The 12,500-nt window shown below is 38.6% G+C and overlaps 3 protein-coding genes across 4 annotated transcripts in view; 1 reads left to right on the forward strand and 2 right to left on the reverse strand.

Moving 5' to 3' along the window:
- The window catches only part of LOC126575160 (uncharacterized protein CG3556), a 4,567-nt gene extending 898 nt beyond the window's left edge, over positions 1–3,669 (reverse strand). Inside the window, exons 1-7 of one of the 2 annotated variants that reach the window (XM_050235713.1) lie at positions 3,564–3,669; positions 1,874–2,817; positions 1,510–1,793; positions 1,131–1,447; positions 750–827; positions 609–691; positions 1–513 (exon numbers count right to left, since the gene is read on the reverse strand). The exon at positions 1–513 is cut by the window's left edge and continues 898 nt beyond it. In XM_050235713.1, coding sequence (XP_050091670.1) covers positions 452–513; positions 609–691; positions 750–827; positions 1,131–1,447; positions 1,510–1,793; positions 1,874–2,810 — 1,761 coding nt within the window. In that variant the 5' untranslated portion in view covers positions 2,811–2,817; positions 3,564–3,669 and the 3' untranslated portion in view covers positions 1–451. Of the gene's footprint in view, positions 514–608; positions 692–749; positions 828–1,130; positions 1,448–1,509; positions 1,794–1,873; positions 2,818–3,159; positions 3,263–3,563 lie in introns of those variants that run through there. The other variant, XM_050235712.1, reaches the window with a different exon arrangement.
- Positions 3,670–6,113: 2,444 nt separating this feature from the next.
- LOC126576588 (gustatory receptor for sugar taste 43a) lies at positions 6,114–8,546 on the forward strand. The gene is made up of 13 exons (XM_050237896.1): positions 6,114–6,270; positions 6,340–6,394; positions 6,615–6,747; positions 6,865–6,973; positions 7,056–7,118; positions 7,192–7,335; positions 7,406–7,522; positions 7,612–7,708; positions 7,771–7,867; positions 7,946–8,041; positions 8,101–8,169; positions 8,256–8,345; positions 8,454–8,546. Exons 1-13 carry the CDS (start codon positions 6,114–6,116, stop codon positions 8,544–8,546), a joined length of 1,320 nt encoding a protein of 439 aa, XP_050093853.1.
- Positions 8,547–8,646: 100 nt separating this feature from the next.
- LOC126575771 (armadillo repeat-containing protein 2-like) overlaps positions 8,647–12,500 on the reverse strand; it is a 3,913-nt gene continuing 59 nt past the window's right edge. The window contains exons 1-9 of the mRNA XM_050236629.1: positions 12,461–12,500; positions 12,087–12,398; positions 11,726–11,904; positions 11,519–11,653; positions 11,085–11,219; positions 10,907–11,009; positions 9,967–10,840; positions 9,348–9,895; positions 8,647–9,272 (exon numbers count right to left, since the gene is read on the reverse strand). The exon at positions 12,461–12,500 is cut by the window's right edge and continues 59 nt beyond it. Coding sequence (XP_050092586.1) covers positions 9,103–9,272; positions 9,348–9,895; positions 9,967–10,840; positions 10,907–11,009; positions 11,085–11,219; positions 11,519–11,653; positions 11,726–11,904; positions 12,087–12,398; positions 12,461–12,500 — 2,496 coding nt within the window. The 3' untranslated portion in view covers positions 8,647–9,102. The remainder of the gene's footprint in view (positions 9,273–9,347; positions 9,896–9,966; positions 10,841–10,906; positions 11,010–11,084; positions 11,220–11,518; positions 11,654–11,725; positions 11,905–12,086; positions 12,399–12,460) is intronic.

The raw sequence follows: 12,500 nt of genomic DNA on the forward strand, positions 1-12,500 counted from the left end.
ACTCACCGATGGTCCACATTTTCGCTTCTGTTCCCGTTTGAGAAAAAGGTATTTCTTGCCTTTGTCAACCTATCAACTAAGTTTTACTTGCGTACGTCATGTATCGGTTTATGCATTACTTTAAAGCTGACAACTTAACTTATGCCATTTTGTTGTACTGCGTGAGTGTAGCAACGATTTCCTACCATTTTTTGTGCTATCTATAAAATGAGCTCTTTATAGATTCTTTTATCTATAAAATGAGCGGTTCTTTTCATTCCATTCCATTCAGTTTCTAATGTATCGGTTGTATGGATTTTGATAGCACTGATAAGCGGATGTGTAATCCGTTATATTGCGTGTACTCATATACGTCTCAAATAATCTGTATTTGCTTGATGGCTGCGTGACTAAATAACTGGTTTGGTATGTATAGTATGATGTGGAATACGATGTATCGATTACACATTGCTTACAGCTTCTTGTACCAGTACAAGTAGTGTTCTCCATCCTCTACGAGTAATTCATCCACGCCTTCAAGAAAACAGGGACAGTTGACAAATGTTTGATTAAATTACTTGTTTACATTTACAAAACTACGGCAAAACCCCAACTCAAAATTTACGTACCTAACGGTGCTATTAGTTGATTTCCTGGTGGATTTTTTGTATCCGGTCTTTCAGGTAGACGGTAAAGCAACCAAAAATGATAGCTGTAAAGTGTAGTGTAGTGTGTAGTGACAAGTAATGTACTTTCAGTACTTTTATTACCTTTTTGGTTCTTCCCTCATACCAGCCAATGTATGTACGTAATGGCCGTTCGGCCACTCCCTCGCTTCAAAGGAAAATCTGGAATGCAAGAAATAGTGTTCATTAGGCGGTTAACTCGGACCAAAAAAGGCTCATTTTTAATGATTTTTTTGGCAAAACCATATAACATAAATTCGTCGTCTGAATGCCACATTAAACTACATCTTTTCAAGAATATTATGCCATGATTGCCAGATGCAAGTTTTACTCTGATTTATCAAAAATACAAATAGTCTTGGAAGGATTAGTATTCATAAAAAAAGTCACGAATAACGTTTTAGCCCGACTACCTCGCTTAACCGGCTTTCAATATCAAGCTTCCGGCCCATCGTGGATTCATACCTTGGATCTATAGATGCTGCTTGCATCATTGCACGAAAGAATGTCGTATTTTTGGGCGATGTCAAGTCAAGAAAATATTCCTCAGTTTCATTTGTACCCACCCATAGGGTATAGGTGTATGAAACGTTACGCGGCTCAGTTTCCTCAACAGGCGAAAGAATACCGACAGGAGGGGCCAGCTTGGGTTCACCGTTTTCAGATGGCTCATTTGATTCGCGCATTACGTGATCACATTGCAGAGCACGCACTGCACCTAGGCCTCGCCAACCGAGAGCCAACACGATGTCCGCCGTTAATCCGATTCCAATGCTAGCATCCTGTGAAATACAATGTTTGTAATTAAACATAATGATGCGCAGTTGGAGTTCAAATATCTAACCTGCCCATCCTGCAGAGGTTCCTCAGTCCAGCCTCCATCGGGACGCTGCTTACTCAGTAACCATCCGGAGGCAGCGGTACGGTTCCATTTTCCGGCCGGATCGGGCTCCAAATCCTGTAACGCTTGCATCGCTAGAGCGGTACTGCGTAATGAGCCAAAACTGCCTTGTGGACCTTGGAGAGAGGCCAACCCCCGCGCAGGACGCCGTACAAAGTGTTGTAAATGCCGATGTCGATGGTCTGTTACGATGCACCGTAAGGCCAATAGGACCATCGCTATAGTATCTATAAAATTGGAATAGGGCCGAAATGTTTTTTTTTAATCGGTTACAGCAGCAGTTTTTTTCTATTTACAGAATACACACCAACATCGTTGACCTCTCCACTGGCAATATCTAATAATCGTCGAATTTGGCGCTTGCGAACATGAGTAGCTGAACTGCAAATGGCAAGGGCTGTTAGCGCAAACTCATACTCCTTTCCTTGATCATGCTCATGTTGCTCGAGGGTAGCTACTAGATCGTGCCCATAGAAATGACGCGCATCTTTACACAAGCCACCCATTGCCAGGATGTACTTCGCTATGTGATCGGTGTGCGGTAGCTTGGCTGTAGAGTGATGCCTATCTAGCATAGTCATGACCTCGATGTCCATTTGCTTGATTGAAAGCAGGTTCTCCAAATCCAACACAATTTGTATTGGGTTGTCACTCTCAGATGGATCCCGAGCACCCGATAATTCCTTAGCCAATATTACCATATGTGTATCATTGCCCCAGCTGTAGTCGGGCAGCCGTTTTTCTCTCAACCAACAGAGCGCTCTTTGAATGCCGATGCTTTCCTGTTGAGTAGGTCCACCTGGACCAATCTGCTTGTCTTCAACAGTTGACACATCTATAGGCAGACTTTCAATAAAGTCTGAACGAACAGTAGGCATGACCGTGGAATGTGTGGGGACAAAAATTGTAATATTTGATATGTAGGCTGGCTGAGGTGACGATGGTGGTGAAAATATTATAGTTGAAGCATCCGTAGGAGCATGTATTAAAACTGCCCCACTAATTCCATTGGCTTGTGTCAATGTGGATGTTCTCGTCTGTTCCGTTGGAATGCTGTTCGTGTGCTGTATAGGGAATATCGAATCCTGCATAGGAGTGGTGTCCTTATTGCCCATAGAAGAATAGGTTGTATCTACTGCTTTTTGCGATGTCGTAGGGATATTTGTTGTTATGCCGTCACCAAACGAAGTCGAACACAGCATCATTGTTGTACTCAAAGTTAGTATCAGTAGCGTTAATTCCATGTCTGAACTGTAATATCGATTGGACAATCATTAATTAATAAAATGAAAAATTAAAACTAATAACTATTCATGTTCAAGTCAATGTTTTTTCTTTTCATATATCTAATACTTTATCGATATAATTTCTTCAAAACATTTGGTATAATGAGCATTTGGCTATCACACAGCAAATATACGTGTGGTTGTTCGCAATTAGATTTACAAGTTTTAAAAATATACTTTACATAATAGCTTACAAGTTTTAAAAATAAAAAATATAAACGGTGAAATAATAGATTTACAAGTTTTAAAAATAAAATAAAAATCTATTGAAAATAATTACATTATAAATCAATTATTGTACCTGTACCATAGAAATTGGTTTCCTAATTCGGACCTTTACCTATAGTCAACAATAACTAATACATTATTATTTGTAATGTACAAATATTGTAATACTAATCACTATGCTGTTCATTAGAAGAATGGCTTTGGACACACGAAATCGATTATCGGGCACAATCAATCTGATTAGAAGAACAACAAAGGATAGAAAATATTGGAAACGAGGGCACTATTGGTAACATATTAATCACAGTCAGGAACCCATTAATGTCGGCTTTAGCTATTAACTGCACTGCTGTCAACTTTTACTTTAAGAACAGTGTTATGTTATAACCGGGGCTCTATACGATCCATTTTTTTTCTACGCCTATATCATAATATTTCTAAGGATAAGGCCAATTCTACGTCGATTATGCCTCAAATACATACCTTATCGTAATTATCGTAAAATTACGTAGAATACTCAAAAACCAGTTGAGCCCTGGACTTCTTACATGAAACTGTACCGTTTTCGGTCTGAAAGCATCAGCCTTGCTCAATCGTTTTGCAGATTAGAATAACACAACATTTTAACGTGTAGGAGAGAGATATGAATACCGTACAAAACAAACTAAAGGAGATGGCAATGACTAGACAACGATGGAAAACAAAAAATCCAAAGACAGTTTTCTAGACTTGCGCAATGGCAGCAATATTCCCAGATTGTCACTGTGATAAAGGCTTGCTCAGTACACATACACACAAAACCTCGCTTTTGGTGCAAAACAAATATATGAGATCTAACTTTTATAGAAAAAAATTCAAACTTTATTGGGAAATTCAACGGATTTCATTTAATCTAGTTTTGTTGAAACATTTTGATAATTTGATATTGCACATTTGCTAATGTATCTTTTTTAATGCAGACCATTCTTAAAATAATAGTACCTTACTTATATACTACTAGTGTTCCCGGCAAACTTCGTTCTGCTATTCAACTCTTGAGGCCTACATTTAAGATGTTGGATGTATAGTTTGTAATGCAACATAAAAATGGAAACGGTTCTTACTGTACTGATGCTTCCAATGATACTGATGACCAACATCCAATAATTGCCATCACAATCGGGGAGTTTCGAAACGAAATTTTTGGGAAATGTTAGCACACCTCATCCATCTTCCCTTTTTCAACACACATTTCATTGTAGGAGATCGTAGAACCATATAGCAATGCGGCACGATGTAACTGAACCACGGGAGAATTCGCATTAGTTCCACATATGCGACCCTGGTCTTGATTTCATTGCTGCCTTCGTCTTTCGCTATCATTAATCCTTTCTCGTTGTTCTTGAGATCTTGATTTTGATTTTCAGACATACGCAATTGAAGCTGAAAACATGCTTGATCCCGTTGCTCAAAGGTCTGGTTTCTACGGATTAGTGGCAGTTTTTTTGAATTTCGACGGCGCAATCCTTTAAGTGATCTTCTGATTGAAGGCATTTTTTCTGTCTATGAAATGATTTAATTAAAATCAAATTATTTTTTTCTTATCAAAAATAGTTGTTGATGTACTCACCGTAGTTTTTATTCAAACCACAATAATTACCAAACTTAAATCACTTGACGAATCATCGGTCCGATGGAAGTAAAAAATTAAAAACTGATTTTGTGATCACTGGAGAAAGTACCACAGTAGGCGACGATGATCAAATTAGAGCAACTATATCGAATTGAACGCAGTGGGCATTGGAGCTGAAAGGTTGCCATTTAATGTGTTGAAATAATATCGAATCAAGTAGGCTGTAAAGTAGAAACCGGGGGCAAAATTGAGTTCCAAATTACCACTAAAGGACAGAACGTACTTAAAATTTTTAAACGTATGGTGCGGAATGTTTATCCGCAAAGTAAAACGAATTCATCGCTCAAAGAATGAGTGAAATCGGCCCATCCGTTCTCAAGTTATGGGCGTACAAACTTACGAGTCGTCGAGAAATTTCGTTTCGAAACTCGCCGATTGTGATGGCAATTATTGGATGTTGGTCATCAGTATCATTGGAGGCATCAGAACATTAAAAACCGTTTCCATTTTTATGTTGCATTATAAACTATAAATCCTCATCTTAAATAAAGGCCTCAAGAGTCGAATGGCATAACGAAGTTTGCCGAGAACTCTAGTGTACTATATAATTTTATTCTATTGGTGATTGGCGATTTATCTGCAGTACTAGTATTGTTTGAAAAGGTGAATGAAGAAACATTTTCTCAATAATTCAACATACACTACAAAATAGCGTGCCATGCTGCCTGGCTGTGGCCCACATTCTAATATGAGTTTGAAGTATGTCTGCCTTAGGTGTTACCTTATGACCTATAATCCTGCCGTAATCCATTATCCGTAATCGTTTTATGGAGCCTTAACGTACTCTATTTTCCAGCTACTGGATCTTTCATATGTTTACTGATCCAATGAAGCTTTTTTCCTATCTTTATTTCCGTTTGAAATTCTCTCTGCTGGCCGTTATCGTTGATGTGTTCAAGTAAACTGTGTTAAATTGCATACTTACTAGATTTTTTTGCATTGGAGTGGATTGTGTGTGAAATTGTGTAGTCTGTAGTTTTACATTTGCTTTGGTCAATAAACACTCCGGAAAAATCCTGCTAATGCTAATGATATCGTCAGTGATTGGCAAGCAATAAACAAACATAAAGTAGGCAGACTAAATAAATTATGAAGGTGTACAATAATCATCGCTCTTATTCGCAATGCTTCGCACTTCCTGGGAGTGGCCCAAACAACGCAGCACGACAGATATTTCAATTATAGTAATATACTTGGGCTTGGAACTTGGTGGATTGCTTGTGAAAGCAAAGTAAACAATTGCTTCACCACTTACAAACAGCCGTTGCGTAATCAATATTCGCCGGTTACGTTCGCCTTTTAGTTTACTATAAAAGGGTTTCGCCATGGCACTAACAACGAGTAGTTGTGTAAATTCTGCAATGGAAATATCAGAGCCAACGAAAGTAATTTTCTACATGAGCCGATTATTCGGTCTCGCACCTTACCGGATAAAGCGTACATCCAAAGGCCAAATAGTAGATTTTCGGCGCAATATATTTCTCGTGCTTTACAGTTTATTCCTGGTGTTCTGTTTAGGTAGCATTTTCTCTATTATCTCTGTTTCTTGTTATACTGATGTTTATGATTATAAATCTTTCTGGCAAGCTGGGCTTACATACAAGGGAATCTTTTTCGACGTAACATCGAAAAAGCCTATACGGTGGGTAAAGTGATATTGTGACATAATAAGCTTCTTTTTGTGGGTCCGTGGGGCAGGAGGAAATGCCTGTTCCCTTTACTGTTTATACTCTATCTTCCTCTATCTTTCTAATATATACGGCTCCGTCCGTAAGATACCAACTAAAAAAAAAAGCTTCTTTTTGTGCAGTTTTGGTTCAATATAGGTCTATAAGCGATCGTTTTCTAAGATTCGTTTTCAGAATGAAAACTGCAACGTCTAAAGTGGTCACCATTTTGGATGTATCGGTTGTAGTTTCTGCGTGCATTTGCGGTACACTCAGTGGATTATTAGGCCATCGCTTTGTTCTGGAACTAAATCAACGATTAACTGAGGTGAGCGGCCAAACATGTATAAAAATTAATTATATGCACGAAATTAAAAGACAAAGGAGGGATATTTAAAAACTATCCATTGCTTATTTCACCTTTCATTTTTTTATTTTGTTGCAGATTGATGATATTCTTGATCTTTATAAAAAAAATCCTATTTGTTCCAGAGAAAAACAAAAGGGTATTGTAATGCTAAGTCTAGTCAGCTTCATCATAATCGGGGCACTCTGTAAGCAGGTTTGCAATCTGGGTTGAACTCGATTATCTCATTTGAACAAATCATGTCTTGCTTTTTGATTCTTTTTCCTTAGCTTTAGACATATGGGTATGGTATAGAATAGCGGACAAGATCAAAAATGAGTACAATGATTCGAGTGAGCAAATCTCAGTTTAATCTGATTAAAGGGACATTTTATTGTTTGTTATTGACCTTTTCCTCGCCCCTAGGTACGAATGTTTTGGGATACATTCCATTCTACTGCTTATACTTCATACTAATGATGTTCCACGTCCAGTTTGCGCAAGCTGCTCTGGGTATCGCCAGTCGATATCGTGAATTAAACATAATTCTACTGGAGATGATATCTGAATGTATGGCATCATACATGAGATGGTCAATCATTTGTTGAAAATAATCTTTCCATATTACAATGTCGTTTAGTTGACAGAACTACTCAAGCAGAAGTCTCTCAAATATCCATCATCAATCGTAATTTAAGGGAAACCGTATCAACTATAGACTATTCCACCGAAACTGGCGTTAAAAATGTACTGCATGGTACGATAGTATTACACCTCACTCTGAAATACATTGCATTCATTTAGTTATTATTGATTGTGGAAAACGTGTTTTCCATGTATTTGCAGGATTTCATAAACATCGCAAATATGCAGCATGTCGGATAATTACAGATCTTGCAACAATACACGCCTCGCTTTCGTATGCCATTGTTCTCGTTTCAAAGTAGGTAATAGTGCAAAATTGTTGTTTTTTCACATTTGTAATAAAACCTATTTTCCCCCCAGAACGTTTGGAATTGCATTGCTTGCAGTGTTAGGTTCTTGCCTGCTGCATTTAGTAGCTACTTCATATTTCTTGATGGTGGAACTTGTTGGGGATAAAGTATGGCAGATTTTTTATTGGTAGGGTTTGGTTTCAAGATGTAGTAAATGGATCTTCTTTTGCTAATTATACGATTAGGATGCGGTATTTGCATGGATTCAGGCACTTTGGTTGTTCATTCATATGTTTAGGTTCTTGCTCACGATAGAACCATGCCATATTACAAATGCTGAGGTAGGTACCGAAGGATTTTTAAATGTATTCTATAATTCTTTTTATGCAATGTTCTTTAGAGTCAGAGAACTATAATCATCATCAACAGTCTGAGGCGTTTGTATAATGAACCCGACGTAGCGGAAAGTGTATGTAGAAAGCCTCACGATAGAAAATCTGTCATAGTGATCATTTGCATTATTATAAAACACTGTCTTTCGATCACTGTTTACAGATTAATATATTTTGGCAACAGCTGGTTGGAACCAGTTTTTCTTTTTCGGCTTGTGGATTGTGCACAATCGACAGACATATAATAACTTCGGTGAGCAAATTTTAGCAAACAAATCGTTAAATGTAGAATGCTGATGATAGAATCCTACAGTAGTGAATTGCATTTTTAAATTATTTCTTTATCTTATTATGTTTTCAGTATTGTGGAGCAATAGCGACTTACCTGGTCATTTTAATACAATTCAAAGAAGCCGACGATCATGTCACAATCTCTGGAAAAGCTGCTATCTAAAAGCTGGAAGTTTCCATAAACATACATATATTCGACTAGCAGAAGCGGTCAGAACGTGTCGCCACTCGATAATTAATGTTTTCACCATTATATTCTTATTCAATGGATTATATTGAATGGTTGTTTATTAAAATTTAATGTTATTTAAAACTTGCCTAAGAATTTTAAGTTTAGTGTTTTGGTAAACACTGCTCAAGTTATTATTTTTTGTTAAGTACATACGAACAACAAATCCTCTATCCTCTACTTACGAATGAACAATCCTTAATCTATTGCTTAAAGTTACGTAACACGACCTCCATAGTCAGAAAAAAATATATGAACCACCGAAAAACGTGAATTGGAAGAAAAATGTTCGAGATAACATGCAAAAAAAGTAGTATATAAAGATGCATTTGTTTAGTTTCTGCACAGTTTTTCTACCTCCAAGGCAAACTTTAGTTCGATTCTAATAAAAACCACCTCGTTAACAATATGTAAAAATGAGAATCAAAATGTGGTTTGAATCGTCTTTCTCTTACCGAAGTAATTAAATTTATTCTACTACCATACGTTATCATTTCTCTTGAAAATTGTCGCGATCGGTTGGCTCATCCTCCGATGTTTCACCAGTGGAGCTCCTTCCAGATATCCCAAATTGTAATCGTTCCAACAGATCGGCCGCGACTGGCGCAAATTCTTCCCAGAAAGCATCAGGTTTGTTTCCATTGAATAGAGTTTCTTCGTCTACAATTGAAAAAAGGGATGCATAGAACCATGCAGTGATTGATGGCACTTTTGCTTTATTTTTCAGTTTCTTACCTAGTGTCTCTGCTAGATCTTCGCATATATAATCAATGCTAGCTTGGCTCAATGTCTGCAGAATGTCCCCGGCGTCGATAAGATAGTTCCAGATTGCTTGGCAAGTGATGCCAGCCATAATCCAGTCACGTTTAGTTACACCGCGATGTAAGATTTGTCTCAGCATCAAGGGACCATCGAGCTCCTGAAACGGCACTCTTCGAGTCCAGTCACCTAGTACATTCACCAAAACGCCACATGCAGTTACTATGAGCTCATCGTCGTTCGAGCTGATACATCGTTTCAATATCAACAGTCCATTCTCCTCGTAAAATGCTTCCCGTATTACACTGTTCCTCGTCATATTGCCTAAAACGCGGGCAACTTCCGATCTGGTCGGGTTGTGGTCACTATTTAGAATACGACATAACGCACCACAGATAGCTTTCCAGTTTTGACCAATACTTCCGGTATTCGGGGCAGCTTCATGCGGCTCGTTCAATTCATAATAATAAGACAAGTTGTGTAAAGCTCCAAGGGTAGCGAAGAGCAGTTCTTCTAATTCCGATGTCTACAAATGAGAAAATGAAATGAAAAAAGACTTTTTATTATTGTGTCTGTTGTAGACATTTTCGATGATTTATTGATCATTCCACTTGCCTTTGGATTGATGGCGGCAAGTAACAATTTGAGCAGTATTCCTCCTAATGATTGCCGATTGCTCATTCCATATCCTACAAGACCGTTCACGCACATGTTCGCCACAATTCTTACAAGTTTAGTCAACACGTCTACGATGGAATCGCCCATTTGATTGCGGATTGTGAAACGCTTTGTCGCATAATATTCTAATGCCGCTATCAATGCATCACATGAAACATCACAGTTGTAAAATTGTACACGGGCCACATCGCAACGAGCCATTATGTTCCCAAGAATGTACCCTAACCGATTAGAAGAAACAAGCTCTCTTTCTACTGACGAGCTCGTTTGCGTTACCGAGCCCAACAAAATACCCAGACGGGGGGCTGTTTCTGCAAGACGCTCGCAGCAGTCGGGGCGCTCCGACAAAACGCTTAGTGTACGAATGATATTCGCTTGCACTTCCGTCTCACTAATGCAAATCTCAGCAGCGCGCACTAGCAATGACACGGACTGATCGATTTGTGTTAGCTCTAATCCTCCCTTTACTTTGAATTCTGGGGAAGAAAGTCGGTCGTGTACGTGAGATAAAACGGTGCGCAATGCACACGATAGCTGAAATAGCGCATGCAATGCTGGTCCAGTAATGCTTTTGGAAGAGGCGAAATCATTTATCATTTTTAAATGTAACACCATAAGCTGACAAAGACCATGATCAACCATACGCTTAGCTAAGAACTGCGAAGAATAGTGTTGGCCATCGGAATCTTCATTAGCTGCTCCAGCAAGAAAACGAACCGCGCCATATCCATAAATGCATGCTTCTGGGTCATCTATTGGAGACGCTCGTCCGAGCCCATCCACCAATAGTTCTGTAATTGTTGTTGACGGTTTCTTATTGAAATTTAATTTTAATTAAGAGCATTTTTTACCATTACCTGGTACGTCGCTCTCCATAAACAAGGCATCGTTGTGCTCATTACGGGCAATTTTAAAGACTAGTTTGCATGCGCCAGTGAGGTTGCTTCCGGTAACATTCATCTGTATCAATTCATGAAACAGAGCCACAGATGCATAATGATTGTTTTACCGATAACACTTCTAGATATAGCTTACCGCCAGTACAATGCATGCGACTGAGAGCAAAATGTTGGGTGATGCAGCTTCTACCAAACCATAGAGGACACCCAAAACCGCTCCACGCCAAGCTCCTTTTGATCCTTTGACTCTTGTAAACAGCTCATTCAATATCTTTAAAAAATAATCCGAAAACGGAATAAGTCAATAGTTAAATACACTTAAAGGAACATAAGGACAATTAAAGGTGGCAGAGCCAGCATATAGTTGGCTGTATCGGAGGTGATAACAGCAGAATGTGTAGTCAATCAGTAGAAAAGAAGGTTTATCAGATAACTTAGGATTGAATAGGAAAGAAGCTGAAACAGAACGATACGGACAATGTATAACAATATTCAAGGATAAATCAATATCTTCTCTCAGTCATTATTTTAGTCGTAACCATAACTTTTTCTAATTTCATTTTCACATACCGCATTGATTTGCGCATCTGTAGTGTCGTTGCATTCCTTTAGTCCAGCGTAACTCTTCAACATTTCCAGAAGAGATTCGGTTGAGGAAGGTATGAGCAGTTCATTGTTTTGCTTACTTAGTGACTTGGATTGCTCCTGAAATTACAGATTAATTACGACAAATATCACATTTTATTCACGGTCATCTATGAAAAAATATTGACTTACGAAACCACGATGCCCAGCTGCGTCGGTTGATTGAACATGATCATCGGTCGATTTCAGCTGAATTCTTTTCAACGGATGATTCTTCACGATGCTGGCTGTATTATTAGTTTGTACCATTTGTTGAAAATCGATTACCTTTGCCGTTTTCTCATCAACCTGATCCTTTTTTAAAGAGGCGACTATATTCCAGGAAGAAAAAGAGAACGCAGTATGCCAATTGTACTGTTTTTACTGCACCCACCGGAGCAATGCTTTGTCATTAGTTTTCTATTCATGGCGACGAATACATTTAAACAGTTTTGTTTAAATCCTATCTGCTAATGTATTTAACGATACCTGTACAAACAAATATCATACTTACTGTTTTCCAAAGAAACTTGTGAAACAACCATATTACTGATAGCTGGAAGCTTTTCTCTCCCATTCATCGAAGTTGCTCGGACCAGTCCACCACAATTACCCTTTGAACAATCCACCAGTCCATCAAAGCGAACAACATTCGTTGTAGGCGCACTCGTAACGATAGGTTCTAGTGCAGGTAACGGCTGCTGGAGGTATTTTAAATTGATGGCACTGGGGGGGCGTTCCGGTGGGGCGATTCGCCCGTAAAGCTGCCTTCTAGGATCGCGCGGTGTAATTGGTCGCCGGGCCGACACAAGTCTTGTTCCACATGCTGCAATCGAATCGGATTTCTTTCATCGTGTTTTTGTAGTGACCTAATGCAAAAAAACAAACCTCCCACTAGCATATTTTTTGCTTCACTGACTATTTCTGC

The sequence above is a fragment of the Anopheles aquasalis genome, chromosome 3, assembly GCF_943734665.1.
Source record: "Anopheles aquasalis chromosome 3, idAnoAquaMG_Q_19, whole genome shotgun sequence".
Classification (NCBI taxonomy): domain Eukaryota; kingdom Metazoa; phylum Arthropoda; class Insecta; order Diptera; family Culicidae; genus Anopheles; species Anopheles aquasalis.